The sequence below is a fragment of the Colletotrichum jinshuiense genome, chromosome 3 (genome assembly GCF_051148585.1).
Source record: "Colletotrichum jinshuiense chromosome 3, complete sequence".
Taxonomy (NCBI): Eukaryota; Fungi; Ascomycota; class Sordariomycetes; order Glomerellales; family Glomerellaceae; genus Colletotrichum; species Colletotrichum jinshuiense.
The window spans coordinates 1,273,193-1,297,658 of NC_139310.1; the positions used below are offsets into that span (position 1 = coordinate 1,273,193).

Sequence of the window (24,466 nt, forward strand, 5' to 3'; positions counted from 1 at the left end):
GATCCAGACAGACTCATAAGCACCCTCGAGTCACTGAGATATATCATCCGGTCCACGACCCCGACTCTCACCATCAGCCCATCGGAGCTGGAATCCCCTTGTTCAGCGACAGCAAGATTTTACGAGTTCTGTTTGAATTTTCAACACCATCGTCGCACCCATTCATCAAGAACATCATCCCCACATCCGCGGTTCTCTTCTACTTTTACCCTTTTACTACATCGGCTCTTACTCGGCCCCTTTCGAACGAACGACTTATTCTCTGCGAGATTCGGCGTTTCCCACATCCTGCTTCGACCGGTTACCCACCGCGAGCATACCCACCACCATAAAACACACCTAAACATATAAACAAAAAAAAACACCACAAAAAAAGAAACTACAAACAAATCCACTATGGATCGCAGAGATCCCACAACGTCGGCCTGGACCGAGTCCGAGGTGTCGACACGCAAGAACTCAACGGAATGGCAGACCTCAAGACCAAACTCACCCAAGCTGGCACCGCTAGACATGAATTTCGAGAAGGGCAAGGGCAATGAAAAGGACGGCTACAACACATCCATCACACCCGTCGTCGAGAAGGGAGCCGCGACTCCTCATGGCGCTCACGGCCCTGGCCACATCGACATCAACGACCCGAACCGGCCGAGGATGGCCTTCAAGGCGCGGCTTCACCACTTCACATGGGCGTGGTACACGCTCACCATGAGCACGGGAGGTCTCTCGCTGCTCATCTTCGCCCAACCACACCAGTTCCCCGGTCTGAGACAAATCGGCACCTTCGTCTACGTCCTCAACATCATCATCTTCGTCCTCGTCTGCTCCGCCATGCTGACGAGATTTTTCCTATACCCCGGTGACATGAAGAAGTCGCTGACACATGAGAGAGAGGGCTTCTTCTTCCCGACCTTCTTCCTCTCCATCGCAACGCTGATCACAAGCACCAACCGATACGCCATCCCCGAGAACGATGAGACCTTGGTCTGGGCCATCCAGGTCGCCTTCTGGGGCTACCTCATCGTCACGCTCATGCTGGCCATCGGTCAATACAGCTACGTCTTCGCCAAGCACAACTTTGGTCTCCAGACCATGATGCCGACCTGGATTCTGCCGATTTTCCCCATCATGCTTACTGGCACCATCGCCTCCGTCATCGCCGACACTCAGCCCGAGATCGCGGCAGTTCCCATCGTCGTCGCCGGCCTGACGTGCCAGGGCCTGGGTCTCTCGGTCGCCGTCCTCATGTACGCACACATGGTCGGCCGTCTTATGTCTGCAGGCCTTCCCAACCGTGAGCACCGTCCTGGTCTGTTCATGAACGTGGGCCCGCCGGCCTTCACCGCCCTCGCCCTCATCGGCATGGCCAACGGCCTCCCCAACAACCTCGACCCCGACCGTGATGGCATCATCATCGACGCCGGCATCATCAGGACCATCGCTCTCATGAGCGCCATCTTCCTGTGGGCCCTGGCCGCTTGGTGGTTTGGTATTGCCACTATCGCAGTCATCTCTTCGCCCCCTGTCTACTTCCACTTGGGCTGGTGGGCCATGGTCTTCCCCAACACCGGCTTCACCCTGGCAACCATCTCAATCGGCAACCAGTTGGGCAACGAAGCCGTGCTATGGTTCGCCACCGGTATGAGTCTCATGCTCCTTGGAGCATACTTCTACGTCCTTTACCACCACGTCCGTGCTGTCATCATCCAAGACATCATGTACACCATGAGAGACGAGGACTACAACGACCACTAAGCGACGAGGAGAGATGGGACGAGGATGTTGCGGGGGAAGCAGAGGTTTCGGAGGGCGCTCGCCGACTGTCCACCGGCCTATGAGGTTGGAAGTTGGTGTTTTGCGGTTCGCCGCAGGGTTCATCGCAGTACGTTTAGACTCAAGGATACGTACCTGCGCGGCCTTGAGCCAGGGTGGGCTCACTGTTCATGCTTCAATGTTCATAGCACCAGACTCGGGTCTGGGAGGGTTTGCAATATTTCCGCTCTGGCCGAGCGAGGCGTTTAATCATTCGGGAGCATACTTTTCAGCGTGGAAACAAAAGCGCGCAAATTTCAACAATGGAATTCTTTTCTGATTACCCTACACGGTCTTTACGACGTTTTCTTATTTCCCCTTTGAGCTCGGTTCACATTGTATACCAACAACATGGGGGCATTGGGCTCTCGAATTTTCTTTATTTTTCGCTCTTGTTCTTTTTTATCCCCATAGAAGTTTGGCACAACTAGGGGATTGGACGGCTGAACAGCACACCTTTAGAGGAAACACTTGACGACTACCCCAGATAAAACAAATATTTCTGCTCGAGCGTTTGCCTCCCATATCTCAGACGTGGCCTCCCTTTCGTGCACTACGGCCTAATCAGGCAATGAAAAGCATTTCCTTCTGCCGCTTAGTCAATATTTCACCGTCCATGACACCATCGCAGTACGCCTCCCCGACGAAACAGTACCTCGTCCCGTCTCCGGACGGTCTCAGGACGTACGGGATCCGAGAGCCGAGCAGTATCACGACGACGTCGCCTGGACGTGCGCCGGCCGGACCCATGCCCACGTATCCTTTCCTCGTTATGTAGGGGCGCTTGCCCGACATCTTGTCCATGTTCTCGCTGTAATTGGACTGTCCCGGGATCTGTCGGTAGAACTCCTCCAACCCCGGATGACGTTGCCCTGGTTCCAAGGCGTCCATCTCGGCGAGTGTAGTTAGGACGTTTATGCAGTCCTCGTAGTCGCTCTTGTCTGTTGGAGTGGTTCGTTGGTATCTATTCTTCTTGGTCCAATAGAGATCGCCGACGGGCACTCGCCACGCGGCCTCTGCATGTCTCTCACTGCTCTCATAAATCTCGCATCCATTTGCCAACGACCGCTCACATAGCGTTTTGATCGTATCGAGGTGTTTGGCTCGAGCTTGGTGACCCGATTCCCACTCCCACACATCGCCTGTTTCCTCGATGGTGTCCACGACATGCCCGCCTATTCCGAGCACGCGCGGGTCGTCTGTGGGCTCGATCTCGACCGTGCTGCTGCCCGCCGCACATATGATGAGCCGATTCACGTCCTCAAAGGCGGCCAGGTACGAGTGAACCAATGTCGGTCTCCAATCCGGAACCCAGGAGGGCAGCCCATCGAGGTCCTTGGGGAACTGTGAGAATGACAGCACCTCGACGCTGCCGACTCGAATAAGAGCTCGGGCTGCCTCGGTAAGAGCGTGGGTGCACTCCGGGCGTGTGTAGTCTGGGGTAATATCCAACTGGTCGGCATCCACAGCGATGCTGAGCAGACCGTAAATCCTGTCCCGTGCCAGCGTTGCTTGAGCATCCGCATCGACGTACGCCTTTTTCAAGACACTTAGCAAGCCGTCACCCGGCCCAGCGCCTTTCAAGAAATTCCGCCGCCTGCGCCTGGCGGCCATCAAAGGACCAAATCGGCGTTTCTGGGCCTTGCGCACCAGCTGACTCAATTCCATGTTCTGATCTTCCGTACCCTGTCTACCCATGCATCCGTCGAATATCAAGGTGGCGAAAGGAAGCAAATCAAGATTAACCTTTTTGGAGCCGCACAAGAATACCGTATTGGAACCGAGAGCCTGCTCCTGTATGATCCAGACACGGCCGAACCAGGGCCTATCGTTCCAAGCAATGATTGCCTCAAGGAGAGCGGTGAACTGGGTTCGGGCTCTGGCCATCAGGGCCTGGAATTGGACCGTTGCCGGATCCGAAGGATTCGTGTTGTCCATAAGCTGGTGCAATTGTGGGAGCCGCTCTAGGGTGAGATAGCTCTCGATATCCAGGTCGCGAGCTCCCTGCCCAACCTCTCTCCAGCAATCCATCAGAGCATCGGAGCCGTCCGCCGCGGGGCCGAGCCAAACGAGGACTTCTTGCGCTTTGCTGTAGATCTGTGTCATCAGAGGCACCTGCTTGCCCTTCTCAGCCGGATCCTCCTGGTTGATGCAGATCTGGTCGATCCAGAGCGTGACGGGCTCGTCTCTTCGACGAAGGTGACGCAGCGCCGTGTCGAGCGAGGACGTGATCCCAATGTGCGCCCCCGCAATCTCAATGCGATGGGTTTTGTCCGGCCGCCCCCAGGTGTACGAGAGAGCCGTGAATGGCCGCGGGGTGGCAACCGGGGTAGTTGAGATGGTGCACACGAGCGGGCTCGAGTCATGTGCGGAGGAGGCAGAATCATCTTCATCTGGTCTGTCTGCCCCGGATGCAGGCGCAGATGATTCGTCTATCCCGGAGGGGCAGAGCTCGAGGAGTCTGATGTGCGTCGATGCCGAAGGCAGGCTTGCCTGACCGACGTAGCTAAAGTGCTCCATCTCCGGAATTGTCGGCACGGAAGATGTGGTTGCCGTGGGCGCTGGTACCAAGAGCGCGGTCATTCGAGGCACGGGTGATTCATGCCAGTTCACGAAGTTGGTGTTGCGCGGCGGCGTCGCCCCTTATAAAGCCGGCTGAATACCCCAATACGGCAGGGCTGATGTTTTGTCGCCTAGGATTCGGAATCCAAACATTTCCTGATTCGGTTGTCAATATGTGACTATTGACTGCGCTACTGCAGCTGCGCTCTCTCATTCGATCAGGCCAGTTGACATGAGTCCACCTCCATGCAAGACTGGGCTGCATATGAGGGGTACCCGATCACATTCGTACCAACCTATCTCGCTCGCACTTGAACGAGATTTGTATTAGCTGCCCCGAGGCTCGGATTAATGGCGCGCTCAAGAAAACATGATCTTGTGCTGGTTGGTACTCAAAAAATTCAAACGACAAAATATTCAAACACATACGAAGGTTGTCTTGGGCATCAGATTGTCGCACGGGTTTACAGAAGTCAGAGCTACAGAGTTATAGCCCGTGCCACAGGTCAAGGTTGGGTAACTACAAACCTTGTCGCGAATCCGAGTATAAGCTTGTTTCTGTTCACGAGAAGGTTTTTTCCAGAACAAGATATAGTTCTTGGGGCACAGGGCAACTGTTTGTGTGGGAAATGGCTGATGATTGTGGCGACGAAGCTGTCATTGGAAGGCTAATTTTGTCCAAGTGGCCAAAGCAACGACTGGAGCCAGGAAGGAAACCAATTCATCGGAAGCGACTCGTTGCTTCGCTACCCACTACTTCCAGGATAAATCCTCCGGGATGTTTCCTCTGTTTCTCATTCGTTTTTGTTATCCTCTGCTCTCTTCCTCCACGGCCAGCCGGGAAAGCTTGGAATGCCCGGATTGGGGTTGCTTTGATGGCCCCCTTTCTCATCGATCCATGCCGCGGGATTCAACGGACGATTGGCATTGGAGTCGACGCCGAAGCGGATCCACGCATAGATGCCGTCGGCAAGGGTATTACCGACCAAGACGTAGCGCACAACCGGGTCGTCCGTGTTGGAAGACATCATGAGAGACACGTCTTGTGTGTTCTTGGTGATAGCCTGGTGATTGGTGGCGTACGGCGGAAGCTTCTCGACTGCGTCGAGGAGCTTCTGGTCAAAGTACATCTGGCCAATGTGGGCGACCTTACCGCCTGTGATGGTGTTGTTGGGCTGCTTCACCGCTCCGATGTGGGCGATCGCTGATGGGTAGGTCAGCTGCTGTAGTTGTCAGGAATTGGAATGGAACTAGGGTGCGCACCGTGAACGTGGTTTGTCCGTCCTGCGTAGTGGCCGGGTACGACAGTATCGAAAGTCGCCATGCCCTCTTTGTCGGTGAACTGGACTCCGCGCAGAGTGGTGGTGTTGATCAAAGACAGGTCGTTCGGGTTGCCGTTACCAGGGTAGTTGAGAACACCCCCATAGACGCCCTTGAAGCGGTCAGCAACACGTAAACATCATCTGTTGATTTGAAAGGAGTTGGTTGACATACAGTGGAGTTGGCGCTCCAAAAGTCAACGGCAGAGTTAACGATGGGCTGGCACGTCTTGACGTCCACTACCTGGATGTCAATGGTCATCTTGACACCGCTTTCGCCTTCGGTCAACTCCCGTCGAACTTCTTCGCCCCTGACATCTGCGGGCCAGTCAGCAACTATTGTTCGGTAGAGTGTGGGTGATGGACATACAGAGAGGTCCTTCAGTCTGTTCGGGGGTGAGCATGCAAGCGCCGGAGCCTGCAAAAAGCTCAGAGGCCGGTGTGTTCTCATTGTACGGCTTGTTGACGCGATGGTCCGTGTTGATAACTGTGTTGAAATCTCGACCGTGGATGATGGGACTGAGATATTCAAACCGTCAATGTGGGACATTCATTCATCAACGCGAAGACTTACATATCATCGATTCCCCTTGACGTACGAAGCCTCTGCAGCTCGCCATGGCGCCGCTCAACAGTCCGCTTCACAAACTCGGGTTCTGCGAAGGCTTCGGCACAATGATCCAAGGATCTTCTGTACCAAGGTTGCGCGGCATGCTGGAACTCCTTGTCGTCGACCCCGTGAGGATGAGCCAGCGCCAGAGGAGCAGCGAGCAAGAAATGGAAAAAGACGTTTCTAATGGCCATTTTGAACCAGATGCACTATGAGACAGATATGCACTGCGAAATATCACTGGCTCACTGAGTTAAAACGAAAAATCCCCTTGACACACGGCATCAACTTATATATACGTCCATGGTCTCCTTCACGCCATGCGATTATCACAATAATATGCCGTCCAATCCTTTGTCATTGATTTGCAACGCAGAACTGCCAGCACGTCGCATGAGAGCCCTCAAATTGATTCGATGCGTAAGACAGGTTTTATTCTATTAATTTGGTTAACCTGTCAGTGCTACGTTGAGCTCCTCCCCAAGCGGATGCCTTACAGACAGTCCAAGCCGGTGTATGACGGCTAAATTACTGATGCCGGCAGTTACTTTCGACAATCACTTTCGGCTGTGATGAGACGCCACTTTAGCCGTTGTAATTTAAAGCAAGGCCTTTTGTCACCGAGGAGAGTGATGTTTACCATGTACGTTCCAACATTCGCCATTCGCGGGAGAGTCTAAGCCATTGCCAATCGGAGCAAGCTAGTTTGTAAGACCGGCTGTGGTATGTCCTCCGATGTACTCATCGGGTGATCCGCATCTTACTGGCAGCCTCGAAGTTTCTCTTTGGAATGCCTCCCGAAGACGCACCTTCCAATCAAGTTGACACTCAGTGCGGACAGATGGAAGAGGAGAGACCCGCTTTCAGTCTCACAGAATATAACGTTGAATCTAGGATTGGGCAGGGCTTGTGTCGTTCTAGAAGCCTTGGCTGGAGATTCCAACGTTGTGCAAGTTCGGCCGGTATTTCTGAACAGGAGACCTTCCATTTCAATTTTCATTCGCTAGGCGCCTGAGCGATTAATTGCAGGGCATAGTGGATATCATGCCAACCATATTTTTGCAGACTTTTCTGCAGATACCAGAGATGTATCTTGTATTTCAAGTCCCGGGAACTTGAAGAAAAGTCGAGAGGATTGAATGCATGATATGCTTTGAAAGAATAGGAAGACTGTCTGGGCTGAACATAGAAAACATACCATTTTGGTGTTTAATGTAGTTGTCCTCATCGATGGAGAATCGTGAAATGTGGACACGTGAAACACATCTTATTTGGCTCTATTTTCCAGTCCAAACAACTGAGATTCAAAAGAGAGTTTGTTTCGAAATAAAAGCGTCGGCTCCTCTAGGGTTGAAAGGAGCTCTTGCAAGCGAAACCGAGCCAGCGGGAGCGGGATCGGTAGCCCCACCAAGCGGCCCCGCTGAACCCTCCACGGCACTGACTTGGATAACGCCTACATAAAGCACCCCGCACCACATGATAGTTGCCGCGAAAGCCGACGCCTCCTGCAGCTTCCACGTCCTTGTCATACGCTCAACCGATCCAGCCCTCATTCGTCCTCGCCTGAATTGAAAGATGGCCTCACCTCTCAGAATCGGTTATGTGCCGGAGCACTTCTCTACGCCCCTGCACTTCGCCAAGGAGCACTTCGGCCTTGATGCCACCCTTGTGCCCTTCCCCTCCGGCACGGGCCACATGATCACTGCCATTCGCGGCGGCGAGATTGATATCGGCATTGGTCTCACCGAAGGGTGGATTGCGGGCCTCGGCAAGGAAGATGCTCCGGGCGACGGCGGCTACCGCCTCGTGGGTACCTACGTCGACACACCTCTCTGTAAGTCATGGTCCGCCGCATGTTTGACATGCAAAGCTGGCGCATGAATCTAAACGTCTCCAGGCTGGGCCATCTCCACCGGCGCCAAGCGCCCCGAGATCACCTCCGTAGACTCCCTCAAGGGCGGCAAGATCGGCGTCTCCAGGATCGGCTCCGGCAGCCAGATCATGGGCTTCGTCCTCGCCGACCAGCACGGCTGGCTGTCCCCCTCCACGCCGCAGCCCTTCTCGGACACGGTCATCCTCAACACCTTTGAGAACCTGCGCAACGCCGTCAACTCGGGCGCCGCCGACTTCTTCATGTGGGAGCACTTCACCTCCAAGCGCTACTACGACTCGGGCGAGATCCGCCGCGTCGGCGAGATCTACACCCCCTGGAGCAGCTGGAAGATTGTTGCCTCCACGGCCCTGGCAAAGGACGGGGAGAAGCTCGACGCGAGGGTCAAGGACCTTTTCGAGAAGCTTGACAAGGGCGTCGCCCACTTTAATGAGAACCAGGACGAGGCTGTCAAGTACATCAGCACGCACCTTGATTACTCCGAGGCTGACGCCAGGGAGTGGCTGAAGACTGTCAAGTTTACTTCCGGCGTTGAGGGCGTCAAGCCGGAGGTTGTTGGCAACACCGTCGACATCCTGAGAAAGGCTGGCGTCTTGGTTGAGGGAAAGGGAAGACAGCCTAATGCGATGGTGGTCAGAGACCCATAGATGGTTTAAAAATGAGAATCCACTTCCGAGCATCTAGATATATGATACGGCTCCAGGTGACTTCATATTTGGGTGCATTCATGATCCGTGAAGCACTTTAATCAGAACTGCGCCCGTGAGGTGTGTGAAACATGTCCACCAGTGTAAATTCCCGCTTACTCCTGAAATGTAGTCCTGACAATGATGCTAGGGTATCTACCATTCCCATCATTACTTTTGATCGCTATCATCCTTCAGACTCATACTCATTTACGCAGCCTCGGACTTTCCGCCCTTGTTCTTCTTCCTTCTGCCCTTGCCCTGGAGCAGCTCGCGCTTCTCTTGCTTACGCGTCTCCTTGTCCTTGGCTCCAATCACACCCGTTTCCGCGCCGCAGGGCCACTTGGCAAGCACAGCAGCCTCGTCCTCCTCGCTCCATTCCCGCGGAAGCACAGCGAACACGAGGTACGACGTATGCGTCTTAAGCTCCGGCTCTGCGCGGTGAATGATGCGGCCCTGCAACCACGGCTTGCCTCCGTTGGTATCCTCCTCCCGATTACCATTCGTGGCGGCGGCTGGTTGATCCACGTCCATGGCATTGCCCGCAGCAGGTGAGTCTTCTGCCGAGTTAGGGTCTGCGGGGTTGTGGAATTCTCTCGTGCGTCGCTCAATCTCCCGGAGCTTGCCGACCGCTTCACCGACGTCGCGCGCGCTGGGTGGGATGCCACGATCCGGTTGGCCGAGGCCGGCACGGTCTCGGATGACGTTGTACTTCTTGTTGGAAATCTCAATCATGTCGATATCTACCCAGCCCAGGGTCCTCATTGTGTTGATGGTCTTCTGGACCTGCTCGATACACGGGGAGAACGTGCAGATGTAGACGGACTTCTTGGGGTTCAGCGGGGAGATCCATTCTTCCGTCTCGCCTTCGGTATCCTTCTTCGCCGTCGCGGGCTTTCGTCGGGACAGGTGCGAGAGAGCTTCCCACGGAGCAGGCAAGTCAAGGAAAATTGACTCGGCTTCCGGGCTCTTGCCGTCGACCAAAAAGCCGCCATTGTATACGTCGCGATGCGACAGCTGTACGATGCCCTCCAGCGCGTGCGCTTGGATCTCCTCCTGCATCTTCTCGTACCGATCCTTGTTGAACTCGAAACTGAAGACCTTGCCCTTACGCTGGGTCTCGTTCTCCGGGTAGCCGTTGTAAACCGCGCGCGCCGAGGCGTGGGAGAAACTGCCACTGCCGGCGCCGGCTTCGATCAATCGGGTGCCTGGGCGGGCTCGTATGCGCTGGAGGATGTAGCTGTAATCGGGGGTGTAGACAACCTGCGTTCTATGCGGCAGACCCGCGGTCCAGAGCTCGGCAGTAGGCTGGAGAATGTGCACGAATCCGCTCGCGGCGGTGGTCGCTTTCTTGACCGGCACACCCGACTCTCCATCGGCGTCGTCGCCGGCAGCGGCTGGTGTGGATGCGTCAGTCTCGTCTTCCTTTCTCTTGCGCTTGCGGCCTCGGGAGCCGGTATCGACATTTGAAGCGCGAATCTGCGATCCCCATGGGACGTTGATAAGAGTCGAGTGAGGGAAGGAGCCGAATCGGGTGTTGAGGACTGCGCCTTCGGCATAGCCATCGACGGCGCCTGTCGAATCCCGGAGGATCAAGGGAACCAGGTTGTCGCGAGAGAGCTGAACAACGGCGAGTGAATTGGCGGACGTCCGAGGACCCGGCTCGAGAAAAGGCGACGGTTTCGCCATCTCGTGATTACGCGCTCCTAACGCTGATGTCCGGCCGGCTGGGATTGATTGGTGGCGGTTTGGCACAACAGAAAGCCAGGGAAGCGAATTGCAGGGTTGGCGAAATAAAAACTTCGCAAGGCTGAGGAATGGAAAATAGTCAATGGTGGCTCAACGCGGGGCAGATGTGGCTGGTGCGGCGCAGGGCCACTTAGCTTGGGACACGCCGCCCCAGCTTCTGCAAGGCTGAAGATGGTGTCACACCGTTATTTTTTGATAGGCAACTTGACTCTTACTCCCCCCCCTCCCTTGATTTAGAGTGACTCAACCCCGAACTGTCGACGGCTCCCTCCTTCCATGCCCCTCCTTCTGCCACTTCTCTCTTATTCTGGATGAATCGCCTCCTTAGATTTTCCAGATTCTCTATTTCACTCTCCACTCAGATATCCAACTTTCGCTTCTCCAGGACCTGTGCCACCATGGCCACAATGGAGTCATTGAAGTTGCACAACTCGCTGAAGCCCGGTCAGCCGGTGCTCTTCACTCCAATCAAGCCGGGAAAGGTCTCTTGGTATGCTTGCGGGCCTACCGTTTACGACAAGAGTCATTTGGGCCATGCGCGCAACTATGTCTCGACCGACATTATCCGGCGCATCATGATCCACTACTTTGGAGCTGATGTAAAGTTCGTCATGAACATCACCGACGTTGACGACAAGGTTGGTAGCCTATGCACTCGTCTCACTATTGGCGACTTCTGTGTCTGACACGTTCGCTCTCCCCTCAGATCATCATCAAGGCCCGAAGACAGCGTCTCCTCGAACTCGAGAAGCAGAAAAGCTACTCGGAACAGGAGCTGGCCAAGCTGGCCCTGACAGCCTTCCGTGCATACGCCGAAAAGAGCCTGCCCCTTCTCCAGACCTCCGGCGGTCAAGAGTTGGACGAGAACAACTACCTCGAGCGGAGAGACAGCGCATACGGAAAGGTCCTGACGGGCGGCACCCTGACCGGGGAGGGCAAGCCGGGCGACGACGAGGCAAAGATCAAGATGCACATCAACAACATGGATACTGCTGTGTTCGCGATTAAGGACAAGAAGTTCTATCCCGGAATCGACGAGATCCTTCTGCCGTACCTCGACTCGCTCTACAAGGAGACCATTGACACCAGCGACCAGACCATCTTCACGGATCTGACCCAGAGCATGGAACAGCTGTTCTTCGACGACATGGACGCCCTCAACTGCCTGCGCCCCGACGTCATCACCCGAGTCACCGAGTACGTTCCCCAGATCGCATCATTCGTCGAGCGGATCGTGGACAAGGGTTTCGCGTACGAGTCTGACGGCTCCGTCTACTTCGACATCACCGCTTTCGAGAAGGCCGGCAACACATATGCGCGGTTGCGCCCGGGCAACCGCAACGACAAGTCGCTGCAGGAGGATGGAGAGGGAGCGCTGTCAAAGAACTTGGGCGAGAAGCGCAACGAGGGCGACTTTGCGTTGTGGAAGAAGTCCAAGCAGGGAGAGCCGTACTGGCCCAGCAGATGGGGCCAGGGTCGCCCGGGCTGGCACATTGAGTGCTCTGTCATGGCTTCTGACATCCTCGGAGCGCAGATGGATATCCACTCTGGTGGTATCGATCTTGCGTTCCCCCATCACGACAACGAGCTGGCGCAAAGTGAGGCCTTCTACGTCGACAACACGAAGGGCGAGCACACGTGGGTGAACAACTTCCTGCACATGGGCCACCTGTCCATTTCCGGATCCAAGATGTCCAAGTCGTTGAAGAACTTCCAGACGATCCAGGACGCGCTTGCAACCACCTACACGGCGAGAGGCATGCGTGTCGTGTTCCTCATGGGCAAATGGAACGATGGTGTTGAAATCTCCCCCGATATGAGAGCCCAGGCATCCAACTGGGAGGCGACTGTCAACGTAAGTCAAGACGTCACAATATTATGAAACGAATGCTAATTGACTTTCCAGAACTACTTCACCAACGTGAAGGCGCTTGTTGCTGACGCCAACGCATCGGCCACGGGTGTCGAGTCCCTGTCAATCTCGGACAAGCCCGTGGAAGGACTGCTGGCCGAGCTTGAGAAGGCCAAGACTGACATGCACGCCGCCCTTACGAATTCTTTTGATACCCCTCAGGCGATGCGTGTTATACAGGAGTTGGTTAGCGAGGGCAACAAGATTGTTGCATCTCAGGAGGCCGAGGCGAATCTGCCCGCGCTCGTGGCGGTTGCCCGCTGGATCACAAAGATTGTCGGGACATTCGGCCTCGACGAGAACGCCACGGCACCCTTTGACGGTCTTGGCTGGGCCGTTGCTGCATCCAACGCGAACCTGGACCCCAAGACTGTCGTGCAGCCGTACGCAGCCGTTTTCCAGACAGTCAAGGCGGATGTGGAGGCGCTGAAGCTGTCGTCGGAGTCGGTTTCGAGCCTTCTGAGCCAGCAAGACCCCGAGACCGAGTTCTCCTCAATCGCCGAGAAGGGCGTGCGTGATCCCGAGGAGCTGGCTCTGCCGTACCTGCGAGCCGCCTCGAGATTGCGGGACGAGCTCCGACGCATCGTGTCTTCTGTCTCGCCCGAGACCAAGAAGGCCATCCTCACGCTCACGGACAAGATCCGCGACGAGGACTTTACAAACCTCGGCGTCTACCTGGATGACCGGCCGGATGGCAAGTCGTCTCTGATCAAGTTCGTGCCGGCCAGCGAGTTGATTGCGGCCAAGAACGAGAAGCTGGCCAGGGAAGCCGAGAAGGCACGGGCCAAGGAGGAGGCGAAGCGGGCGCGTGAGCAGGCGGAGAAGGAGAAGTGGGAGAAGGCTAAGCTTCCCCACACGGAGCTGTTCAAGGGAGATGAGAAGTACTCGGAGTGGGACGCGGATGGCATGCCCACGAAGCTCAAGGATGGCAACGACCTGCCCAAGAGCCAGTTCAAGAAGCTGCAGAAGGAGTGGCAGAGACAGAAGAAGGCGCACGAGGAGTATCTGGTCAAGTTTGGCGGGGGAAAACCATAGACAGTTGGTGGTTTACGGGCGTCGATTAGCATTTCCAAACCAACACCAGGCAATTCAGGCCATCTTGAAGCGCGCCTCTGCGGAGGCGACGGATGGAAGAAAGCTCGCACCGCAACAAGCTCTCCCAAATGCATCATGTGCACGCCGTGGTCGTTACGGGTTTACCATCATGACATGACATGACATGACATTGTCGGAATGCACCCCGAAGCAACGACGACTAGCGGCTGGTGAGGCGAAGGGGAGAGGGGGGAGGTTGGCAGCTTTGCACGCAGCTAAGGAGCTTGGGGAGCTACCGGTACCTACGTGGAAAGGGGGGAGTGGGCACCGGGACCCCTGGCGTTGGACCCTGCCAAGCCGGGGTGCTCCCGATGATGCACGATCCCGCCCTCGCCAAGACCGCTGATCGATGCTACCGCGCACCTGGCGGCGGCCTCGCCACGCGGGCCCTGGATGTTGGGCCGGCCACGTCGACCTCCCAGCAGAGCCGCCCAAGTATGACATGTAGTTGTATGCTATAGTATTGCATTGCGAAACCATGGTGTCAGAATATGCATTGGGTGCAGCAGCAGCTGGAGCGGCACTCGTAAGATCGGCAGGGTTTTTGTTGTTTTGGAGATCCTTCAGCGGCCGGTCGGCGCATTGCTGGGCGGGCTGCGCTGCACGTACCGACTGCCGGGGGGCGCTGCAGGTTCCAAGGCAAAGTCCCCAAACCTTGGGCGGCGTGGCAAGCTGCAGCTGGTCGCCGGGGACCCGGACAGGACCGCCCATCAAGGTCTTGCGTTGCACTCCTCTCGCGAGGTTTGGATTTGAGTGGTGAGGGGTTAAACACATGCTCGCCCGTCTGCTCGTCCGTCTCCTCACCCTTTGCCATTCCCGCGAAAGCTGGGTCCCCCTCATTACGAGGCCTCCCCCGTCCCATTACATCAGAAGGTTTCTGGTTTTTCTCCTCCTAACTTAGGCTGCGGCGCACCCGCTGCAGGGAGCCCGGCGGGCTGACACGTCATGGTGTCGGTGAGGAGGGCGCGGACCGCGCCTCGACTTATTGCCGTCCCCTCAATGCCGGCGTTATGTGGACTATAGGCCGACTTGTGGACTGGGACAGCTTCGGTTCTGGGGCTGTTGGAGAGTCGGGAACCCAACGGGGGTGTTTTTGTGTAACACAAGCTCCAGAGGGGCAATGGAGCTGCGTTTGCCGCTTACCCGTGCGAGACTCAAGCTTTCCTGCCGTAGCGTCTCCATAGTTCTTGTTCAGCCCAGCAGGGGGGGTGGACATGGGGCTTGGAGACATGGCTGACGCAGCACGAATGCCGAAGTCTCCCGGGACGGCGGTGCTTGGCTGGGTCGCTACCATACCGGAAGTACATCTACGGTACATGCAGGCGCAGCCAGCGTAAATTCAACATCGCAAATTCCGTTCACCACTGAACAGCACCCGGGCGTGCTGGGCTAGGTAGGTAGACGGGCTCTCACATGCCTTTGTCCCATCCCAGGGTGGCTTAGTCACCCTCGCGTAGTGTGCTTACTCGGTGCCCTGAAAGCCGGGAGAGGCCACTCGTGCGCCCCCGACTTCTTTCTTTGAACCAAGAAAGGGTCTGGTTATCCCCTTGTGCCCCCTTCCGTCGGACCGCTTCTCAAATCACAAAAAGCCCCCGTCAACGAAGGGGGCGGCTGCGGACGCGGAAAAAGCCGCGTCGCCCAGCAAGATCGAGAAGCGCTGCCGGTCATCCGAGCATCCCCGCCCAGCCAGCCAAACCCACGGGCTTTACGTCAGGGCCATGTCGGACGTGGCTAAGTCGGCAGCCTGTGCCCCCAACCGACCTTCTATGCTAGATCAGACTATCAACCTCCCCCCGTCCAAATGTGGCTTTTCGATGAATCGACTGGGTCCATACCCCGCAAGGGTTGGCGCTTCAGCTAAGGCCTCCCGTCTGTTTGCCCTCCAGCCAGGGACACAGGCCGAGGGGGCATGAATCGGTCGGACGGGGCCCCCGTGAACCTGCAGGCGAGCTGGCGAGCTGGGGGGTTTGGGTCGACCCCTCATTCATGTCATTGATGGCAATCAGGGGGCGGAAACGGTTTAGGAAACCTCTCGAAATAGCGAGCCGGTCTGGTCCCGTGACGAGCTCGCGAGGAGCTCGGGGTGAGGGCGGGAGAGGATAAGAACCCCTCGAGCTGCCCCCTCAATGGAGCTCGAGAAAGACCCAAGCACTCACAACCAAGCTCCACCACGCTCGATATACCCAATTCACTTCCCAAGACATACCCTCTACCACATTCACACATACACGCCAAGATGTTCGGATTCGGTACGAGCTTCCCCTCCTATGACGTGTAGAGATGTCGTTGCTGACGCAGGAGCGCAGGAGAAGCCAAGGAGCACCGTGATGCCGTCTACGAGGGCCGCCACGAGGGCAAGCTCAGCCACGAGATCGTTGCCGGCGGCGCCGCCTTCGAGGCCATGAAGCTGTTCGAGGACCGTCAGCGCAAGAACGGTAAGCACCCGACATCTCCCGGTCCACTCGGAACCCCCCCCTCTGATCATCATTCGCCGCGCAGGAGAGCCCGTCAAGCACGCATTCGCCAAGGAGATGCTGGTCGGCTTCGCTGGCGCCGAGGTCGACAAGCTGTTCGAGACCAAGGGCCTCGACTACATTGACCGCGAGAAGGCCAAGAGGCATGCCGAGAAGCAGGCCGAGCACCTGTACGAGGAGCAGTACGGCGACATGGACGAGTACAACCCGTGAGTACAAGTCACTTTCCCCTTCACGAGGAGCGTTTTCGGTTGCTAACCACCGGTCCATAGTGAGCGCCGTGGCCGCCACGAGCACATGAACTACTAAGAAAGTAGTCGTGCACGAATGGATGGAATACATATGTATATGTAGTATGACGAAATGAAAAATACTTTTGATCACGTTAAAAACAAATGTTACGAACGATACTGCTGCTATCGGAATGTAATGTGATTTGCAAATAGGTATCGAAAAGAAAGTGCTAACGGCGACGACATATGGACTCGTTTCTCGTGACATGTAAACAGAAAAGACTCCGTATGGGCTCTCCCCCCAATCCCCCAATCCCTCATCTATCATCCTCCTCTTCCCATGCTCGTTGCTTTTGGTTGGTACCGATTGACAGAAAAAAAACCAGTTTTTACTGCTTCAACCCGACCCTGATAGGGCGGCTCATCTCCTCATTACTGCCGGCAATCTGCTCAAACAACCTCTCGCGCTCCTTCTGCAGCGCCCACCTCGTGTCCTCGAGCTTGTCCTGGCGGCCGCGGAGCTCGCGCGCGAGCTGGGCGTGGCGCTCCTTGGTCTCGTGCAGGAAGCGGCTGAGGACCCGGGCGCAGTGGTCGATGGACATGCGCGACTTCTGGATCTCGTCGTGGAAGGCGCGGTCGGTGAAGATGTTGTCGAAGAGCACGTCGCCGACGAGGCTGCCGTGGCTGATGCTGACGGGCGGCAGGTCGCCGACGATGTAGGGCGTCATGCGCCGGGCCTGGGCGACGAGCACGCGCGCCTCCTCGGCGGCGGCCTCGGCGCGCTGCAGCCCGCCGTGCTCCATCATGTCCGTCATGGTGCCGCCGCCGCCGAACATGTCCATGCGCGGCCGGCCGAGGGCGTCGTCCGTGTGCCGCAGCGCGTCGCCCATGCGCCGCATGGCCTCCGACAGCAGCCGCGCGGCGTGCTGCTCGGCCTCGGCCCGCGAGCGCGTGTCGTGGTACGCCACCTGCGCGCGGCCGGCCCGGCGCGCCAGCGCGTTCTCCTCGGGGTAGCTCGGCGCCGGCCCGGAGAAGATGGAGTCGTACAGGCTGTCGAGCGCGCGCTGCGCGTCCTCGTGCCGCGCGGCCTCGGCCTCGAGCCCGCGGCCCGCGTTCTCCGCCTCGACGAGCTGCTGCCGCAGGCTCTCGTTGAGCTCCTTCTCGCGGTGCTCCTCGCGCAGCACGTCAAAGTACTCGCGCTCCTCGCGCGCCGCCTTCTCGTCGAACTTGCCGCTCTTGCCCACCGCCTTGTGCACGAGCCGCCGCATGACGCTGTCGCGGTGCTTCTCGAGGCCCTTGAGCTCCTTCTTGCGCTGCGTGTTGAGCCCACGCAGGTCCCGGTCCGACTCGCGCAGCTGCGCCTCGAGCTCGGCGATGAGCCGCCGCTGCTGCGTCAGGTCCGGCACCGCGTTGTCCGTCTCGGCGAGCACCGAGAGGAGGTGCCGGTTCTGGACGGCCGCCTGGCGGATCTTGGCTTCGAGATTCGAGGTGGCCATGGTCTGGGCGGGGTTGTGATTTGCGGAGGCACACCTGGCTGGTTAGGATGTAAGTGAGTGTGGCGGTTGGTGATGGTGGTGGCCGTGGCCGTGGTGAATTAAGACTTGGTTGTTGTTTTTTGTGGGGGGGTATCGTTAAGTTTGGACGGTTCCAGAGGTGGACTCAAAGTGAGGGTATCGTGAGGTTCAAATACGCCGGTAGACCCTCGAGTAATAGGGGTCACGAGCACAATCCGGATGGTCAATTTCTGTGATGCAAGGCAAAACAACAGAGAACCCTACGGCCTGGGGAGCCCACGAGAGAAGGGGGGAGGCTCGTTCCGGGGCCTGGGCATTATATATATCCTGGTCCAGTTATCCCGGGCAAGGCAAAAATGGAAAAAAAATGCCCAGCCATTTTCGGCGCCAGCCATTTGCAGAGATGAGCTGAAGCGTACGACTACGCGCTCCATAGGGCCATAGCATGATGATAGCAGGCGTTGCCATGACATCAGACCCTCGTCGAGCTCCGGGGTCCCTCTGCGGCACGGAAACGCGAATGCGGGGGGGCGACGGTCGGAATTGGGTAGCAACGGTAGGGCGACAATGGCCGACGAAAGATGGTGTGGAAGTGACTCTGTCGGACTGGGCGATTTTGGTCGCGTCAACCGGGATCATCGGTGCTTGGGGAGGGGCCTGCACCGCGGACCGACACGGCGGTATAGCGCAGCTGAGGTGGGCACGGCGGACGAAGGCCGGCCTCCTCCCGCTTGGGGACCCCTGTGCCCCGTGTTCGCCCTATTCCGGCCGGGTTCGTCCACTTTCTAGTGTGAGGCAGACCTGATCTGTTGGCCAGCAGCGCGTTTGACGGCCCGCTAGAAGATGCCAAGAATCGAAGGATTCGGCCGGTTGGGCATTTGCTAGATAATTTAAGCGCTTGGAATGAGACCAGCGGTTTATGGCCAGAGGTCCCCCTCCTCAACAGGGATCTTCGCTATTGACGGTGACACTTTGCAGCAAGGGAGAGCCCCGGAGGGAGGCGCCGTCTGTATCTGGTGCCTGTGGTCTTGCCACAAGAGAAGGACGTTGCTGCAAGATGAACCGGTGCCCATGGCGATTACATCTGTTTCTTCGTCTGTTGTAACTTGTCGACGTCATTCGAGGCGACACGTCGGGGCCGTGGCCGTTTCACCCACGGCATTATCTCCGGCCAGCGTTCGGCGTTTTGTTTTCCAATGGTGAGGCAACGGGGCACCGTCCAATGAGCAGACGAGATCGAGATTCTGCAAGGAACGAAGAAGAAGAAAAGAAGGAAAAAGAAAAAGAAAAAGCATCGCGGTCGAGCCCGAAGGTGCCCACTTTCATGCGCATTGGCTTTAATCCATCGCGAGAGAAGAGCCGTAATCCCCCCCCTCCCCCACCTCATTTCACGTTATAACAGGCCCCAGATAATTATTTTGGCGCGCTTCATGTCAGCCTTGCCCGTCGCTTTTTTATTTTTATTTTTTTATTTTTTTGCAATCAAAACATTGCTGGGAAGAGTTCCCACGCCGACGCACCACGTGGCGAATGACAGCTGGCGTTGACGACGCCAGCGAGGCTGCTCAAACCCGCATCGGCGGCTCTGGCCGGGATGAACCTCGTTGCCTCCAATCATGCTGCATGGTCCCCTTCATATATGCCGGCCCTGCTATCGCATTCCTGGACTGTTGGCAAATTTCGCCCCCCGGCCTCTTCCAATCTGCATGGCAACCGGAAGCGACCCGCGGTCGTGTTATTTTACTGCTGAAAATGGTCATTTCACTGTCGAATTTAATGAGCGTCGCCTTGTTTTTTTCCTCGCCGCGGCCACGAAAGCGGGCTGGCGATGGTGTTGTATGCAGGTTTATGTCTACGCATGTGACTCCTTTCCAAACCGTCTAATATCCCACCCAATATACCAAAGACGCTCCTTAAAAGTACACAATTAAACCACAAACAAAAAGAAAAAGATGAGACGGGGAGAGAGGGGGGTACGCCTTCTTTTCTACACCTCGTCTTCGGCCCCCGACTCGTAGTCCAGCCCCTCCTGGCCGTTGCCGTTCTCCAGGTGGATGGGCCCCTTGGCCCTCGGCTCCCTCACAAACATCAGCGCCGCCCACGTCACGGCGCCCAGGAACGCGACGTAGAACCACGGCAGGCCCTTCCACCCGCCCTTCCTCTCCACGCCGACCGAGAACGCCCACGCGAGCACGGGCCCGCCGAGCGGCGAGCCGAGGGTGTCGACCATGCTGGTCAGGGCGTACAGCCGGGACGTCTGCTCCGGCTCCACGAACTCGGTGATCATGGCGCGTATGAGGGGCCCGCTGGCCGAGCCGAACGTGTTGATGACGAGGCCGACGAGGAAGATGCCGATGTCGCGGCTGAAGGCCTCGAAGAGGGACCCGGTGACGATGATGAGGTACGATGACTTGGCCAGGAGGGCGTCCTTTCCGAAGCCGGTGTACCGGAAGCGGCCGCTGGGGTCGACCAGGATCTTGGACACCCAGGGGAGGATGACGAGGATGCCCAGGTGCAGGATGCCCAGCGGCGACAGCAGGTAGCTGGTCTGGGCCAGGGTCCACCCGAAGGTCTTGCTGATGTACTGCGGCAGCGTCGACATCTGGGCCGCCATCATGGGGTGCTGGGTGATTGTCGGGATCAGGCAGAGGAGGATGTTGCGGTTGCCGAGGATGCCGACGGACTCCCTGAGCTGGGCCAGCCCGTTGTCCACGGCCCCCCTCACGGCGTCCCGCAGCGGCACCTGCGGCTTGGGCGAGTCGGCGAGCTTGACGCGGAGCGTCTCGGGCAGCAGCATGAGGATGGCGAAGACGACGGGGGTGAGCAGGTACACCAGGCGGATGGGCGCCCAGGGGCTGTACTTCTCCATGAAGAAGCCCGCCGTGGCGGGGCCGAGGAGGCCGCCGATGACGGCGCCGACGGAGAGGATGACGAAGTTGGACGCGCGGTCCTTTTCGCTGCTGATGTCGGCGGCCATGGCGTAGACGTTGTTGAAGAAGACGATGATGCCCCCGCCGATGAAGAAGAAGGCCGAGCCGATGAAGAGGAAGTAGATGTTGAGCCCCGGGAAGTTGGCCAGGAGGAACGGCGACCAGCTGAAGCCCAGGATGGTCCCGACGTAGGCCAGCAGCATGCCCGCCTTGCGTCCGATTCTGAGCGCGCGTGTTAGCCTGCCGGATCCCAAAGGGCGAATTTGTTTCCGTGTGTGTTTGTGTGTGTGTATGTGTGTGTGTGTGTGTATGCGCGGGACACTCACCTGTCTGACAGAATCCCATAAGGAAAGGCGACAATCATGTTGACGACGGCGCCGATGAGGGACTGCCACCCGCCCAGCCAGGCCAGCTGCTTCTGCACCTCGTCCTCCTTGCACTTCATCTCGGGGATGCTCTCGGACGGGCCGAGGTTGTAGTGCTTGTGGCAGATGTGGTCCTCGACGAGCCGCATCAGCGGCATCATGAGCAGCATGGCCTTGGTGGTGATGACCAGCTTGAGCAGCGCCAGCATGAAGATGACGGCCCGAGGCGACTGCACGCGGAACGGGGCCAGCAGCGCGTTGAGCCGCGACGAGGCGACCCAGACGATGCCGCCGATCGAGCCGCCCCATCCGGGCGACGACCTCCTCCGTCCCGGCGCCGGCGAGGTCTGGAAGGGCTGGAAGTGCGCCGGAGTGTGTCCCGCCGCGGCGTCGGCCGGCAGTGCGCCGTCATGGTCCAGGTACTCGGCGCCGAGGAGGTGCTCCTCCTCCACCACGTCGTCCGATAAACGTGGCATCTCCTTCATGCTGTAGAATTTTTTTTTTCTTTCTTCCCGGGGGTGTCTCTCACCTCGCTTGGCGCTGCAACGATCCGTGAGTCATGAGCGAAGTGGGATCTGCGACGGGGGAGCCGTGAAAAACTTATGTGAATCCAAGGGAAAGACAGACCGAGACGATGAAGGGAAGGGAAAGGGCTGTAAGATGGGAATCACTGGATGACGACGCGCCGGGGAAAGGATTCCATCGCCAAGAGAGCCCGTTTCAGCTGGAGACGGGCGGATTGGCGCAACTCCCCGAAGCTCATAACCCCCGGCGTGCATCGGGGGATGGAGAATGTGGCTACTCTCCCCCCCCCCCCCTGAAGCGAGATAGGGCGGTACGTGGCCAGAGGCCGCCGTATAAGGGGCGCCGCGCCGGCCGCATTCGGCAATGCAAGGTGATCTCTTAACGCGCCTCCGCAAACCTCCCCCCCAGCATTCAGCAAGCCCCCCCGTCGATCGCCCAGAACGCCGGGCGCGCACTCGCCCCCGATGCAGCCGTGGCTTATTTTAGCTGCTGCGGGCACCGTATTTATGCGAATGCAATACGGGTTGCTCCAGCGCAGGCATGCCGCGAGATACACGATAGGTGGCTCTGTCTTGTAGCCATGTAGCAACCCCGGAACCGTATTCCACTTTTTCTTTTTCTTTTTTTCCTGATGCAAGAAGTGGCCGGTCAGAGTTGGGCTTGTGCATAAAGCACGGATATGCCTCGCAAACCAAACGCCGGGAATTTACGCCGACATCAGGAATGCACCGGAAAATGGGGAGATTGGTTTGGCGGTGGGTGGCTGATTGAACAACACAGCAATGTTGGAAGAGCTGAAAGCCCCCCCAAAAGCCATGCCTTGTTGTTCAAAGGGCCCACAACCCCATGCCCAAGGACATACTTATTGATGTTTGGCATGAGGCATCGGACGGGTTCCTCGGATGGCCGAAAAGGAACCCGGAAGATGTTCAAGCCTTTTATTTTATTTTATAAACTTTGGCCGCCAACTGATGTTCATGGCCTTTTATTCATTCGGGAAAGTCACCATGCTGCATTTGCAAGTCGACGTGGGTTATATTTCCGCCAGAAGGGATGGAGCCCCTTTCGTCCTTCTGCTTATGAGCACCATTCTGACGATATCGGATGCTTCACAGTTATTCAAGCCAACAAATCTTGCAAAATGCCCGGGCACTACACAAGCCTGCTTCTTCAGGACAACTGGTTCGGTATACGTGAGTTTGGAACCTTCATCGGGTCTTAGAAATATGCGCAGTCACTTCCCACTGCCCAAACAGTGCAGTCACTGCAGGTCCTTCAACTCCCTTCTCGGCCACGCTCTGTGAGTGGGAGGAGGGAAAGTACGGTCCCAAGACCACTTCTTCGCCAGGGTCTCCTCGAGAGACCCCTCTAGCATCTGCACAACATACTTGCCGAGGATGGGCAGGAACTTCCAGCCGTGGAATGATCCGCAAGTCGCGACGTAAAGATTCTTGCTCGCAGAGTGCGGTGAGATGATGAAATCTTCGTCGGGCGTGACGGCCTCCCTATTATGGTTGTCAATATTTGTGACCTCCTCGCGGTATCAGCATCGGAGGTTTGGGGGAACAAACCAGCATATGCGGTAGTTCTCGTTCTTAAAGCTGGCGCTTCCTGCACCGAAGAGACTCTTCCCCGCGTAGTCGACGTCTTCTTTCAGCGTCTTCGGTACGTCGAGCTGCGCGTAGTCGGCTGCGGGAGGAGGCGCAGATATCTGGCTCCCGCTGGGATGGGGCTGCGTGTTTCTGAATATGATCTGGCCCCAGAACTTGAGAGTCTTGTCCTTTGAATGGGGGACGCTTCCGTTGCTTGCACCTTTAAACGATATCAGTGACTGTCACGCTGATGGGGTACTTTTAGTAAAAGCAGAGGCACACCTCTTGATGGCGGCACCATTGAAATACCAACGGGCCCATCGTAAAGGCTCTTGGCCTGGTCCCCAGTAACGGGAGTGAATCCCTCAGTGACGGCTGCGGCAACGAATCTCTCACCGGCGTGGAGATCGCTTCGTTCCGGCGCGCTGTCTGCGAGCAACTTTGCCGTGTAAGCGCCCGTGGACAAAATAACATGCGACGCCTCAATGGTCTCGCCCCCGGCCGTCAGCACGCCCCTGGCAGCCCCCTCGCCATCAAACGTGATCTTCGCAACCTCGGCCTTGACATAGTTCACTCCGAGCCTTACAGCTTCCTCGATTGTGCTCTGCAGTGCCTCCTTGGCCTCGCCCCAGCCGCTGTTCTTGTTGACAAAGACCTCCTTCACGCCGGTGAAATCCGCGTCCTTGAAGATGCCCCCGTACTGCGCCTTGGCCTCCTCGACGGAAAACGAATACAGCCCCGAGTCGACGCCGAGCTTCTTGTAGTTCTCCTGCATCTGCTCCGCAAAGTTGTTGGGCGAGACCCAGTACACGCCGCTCTCGTGGTAGAACGGCTTCCAGATGGGGTCCTCGGCCCAGTGCTTCTTCGCCTCGAGCGTCAGGCGCATGTACTCGATGTCGACGTAGTCGGCGCGCACGACCTTGTTCCAGTCCCACGAGGCGGCGACGCGGATGGGCGCGTCGAAGCCGTTGCGGTCGACGAGGGTCACGCTGGCGCCGGGGTGGGCCCTGATGAGGTGCAGCGCGGTCGACGCCCCGAAGACGCCGGCGCCTACGATGAGATACGATTTGCCTGCCGATTCGCCCATGTTTTTTTCTCCGTTTTGGGTAGTTAGATGTACTGGGAATTCAAGTGGTCTGTGTCAGCGCTAATTCTATTGGGAATCATGAGTTCGAATAGCTGCGTCTTTTACGGCTG

The 24,466-nt window shown here is 57.4% G+C and overlaps 9 protein-coding genes across 9 annotated transcripts; 4 read left to right on the top strand and 5 right to left on the bottom strand.

The window, feature by feature from the left end:
- Positions 1–396: 396 nt before the first annotated feature.
- On the top strand, positions 397–1,755 carry EsH8_III_000375 (voltage-dependent anion channel-domain-containing protein; the record flags this gene model as incomplete). Its single annotated transcript, XM_083262100.1, has 1 exon — positions 397–1,755. One exon carries the CDS (start codon positions 397–399, stop codon positions 1,753–1,755), a length of 1,359 nt encoding a protein of 452 aa, XP_083122587.1.
- A 621-nt stretch (positions 1,756–2,376) lies between these two features.
- On the bottom strand, positions 2,377–6,497 carry EsH8_III_000376 (uncharacterized protein; the record flags this gene model as incomplete). The annotated part of the gene is made up of 6 exons (XM_083262101.1): positions 2,377–4,373; positions 5,294–5,578; positions 5,638–5,806; positions 5,869–6,011; positions 6,064–6,212; positions 6,268–6,497. 6 exons carry the CDS (start codon positions 6,495–6,497, stop codon positions 2,377–2,379), a joined length of 2,973 nt encoding a protein of 990 aa, XP_083122588.1.
- Positions 6,498–7,878: 1,381 nt separating this feature from the next.
- EsH8_III_000377 (substrate-binding domain-containing protein) lies at positions 7,879–8,841 on the top strand (the record flags this gene model as incomplete). The annotated part of the gene is made up of 2 exons (XM_083262102.1): positions 7,879–8,137; positions 8,201–8,841. 2 exons carry the CDS (start codon positions 7,879–7,881, stop codon positions 8,839–8,841), a joined length of 900 nt encoding a protein of 299 aa, XP_083122589.1.
- A 249-nt stretch (positions 8,842–9,090) lies between these two features.
- Positions 9,091–10,569, bottom strand: EsH8_III_000378 (tRNA 1-methyladenosine methyltransferase subunit GCD14; the record flags this gene model as incomplete). The annotated part of the gene is made up of 1 exon (XM_083262103.1): positions 9,091–10,569. One exon carries the CDS (start codon positions 10,567–10,569, stop codon positions 9,091–9,093), a length of 1,479 nt encoding a protein of 492 aa, XP_083122590.1.
- Positions 10,570–10,940: 371 nt separating this feature from the next.
- EsH8_III_000379 (cysteine--tRNA ligase) lies at positions 10,941–13,576 on the top strand (the record flags this gene model as incomplete). Its single annotated transcript, XM_083262104.1, has 3 exons — positions 10,941–11,267; positions 11,705–12,484; positions 12,536–13,576. The coding sequence occupies 3 exons, from the start codon at positions 10,941–10,943 to the stop codon at positions 13,574–13,576; spliced, it is 2,148 nt and encodes a 715-aa protein (XP_083122591.1).
- A 2,296-nt stretch (positions 13,577–15,872) lies between these two features.
- EsH8_III_000380 (DUF3759 domain-containing protein) lies at positions 15,873–16,419 on the top strand (the record flags this gene model as incomplete). Its single annotated transcript, XM_083262105.1, has 4 exons — positions 15,873–15,885; positions 15,943–16,071; positions 16,136–16,319; positions 16,383–16,419. 4 exons carry the CDS (start codon positions 15,873–15,875, stop codon positions 16,417–16,419), a joined length of 363 nt encoding a protein of 120 aa, XP_083122592.1.
- Positions 16,420–16,732: 313 nt separating this feature from the next.
- Positions 16,733–17,839, bottom strand: EsH8_III_000381 (uncharacterized protein; the record flags this gene model as incomplete). The annotated part of the gene is made up of 1 exon (XM_083262106.1): positions 16,733–17,839. The coding sequence occupies one exon, from the start codon at positions 17,837–17,839 to the stop codon at positions 16,733–16,735; it is 1,107 nt and encodes a 368-aa protein (XP_083122593.1).
- Positions 17,840–19,844: 2,005 nt separating this feature from the next.
- On the bottom strand, positions 19,845–21,637 carry EsH8_III_000382 (major facilitator superfamily domain-containing protein; the record flags this gene model as incomplete). Its single annotated transcript, XM_083262107.1, has 2 exons — positions 19,845–21,009; positions 21,114–21,637. 2 exons carry the CDS (start codon positions 21,635–21,637, stop codon positions 19,845–19,847), a joined length of 1,689 nt encoding a protein of 562 aa, XP_083122594.1.
- Positions 21,638–22,938: 1,301 nt separating this feature from the next.
- Positions 22,939–24,356, bottom strand: EsH8_III_000383 (NAD(P)/FAD-dependent oxidoreductase; the record flags this gene model as incomplete). The annotated part of the gene is made up of 3 exons (XM_083262108.1): positions 22,939–23,182; positions 23,249–23,489; positions 23,552–24,356. 3 exons carry the CDS (start codon positions 24,354–24,356, stop codon positions 22,939–22,941), a joined length of 1,290 nt encoding a protein of 429 aa, XP_083122595.1.
- Positions 24,357–24,466: the final 110 nt, after the last annotated feature.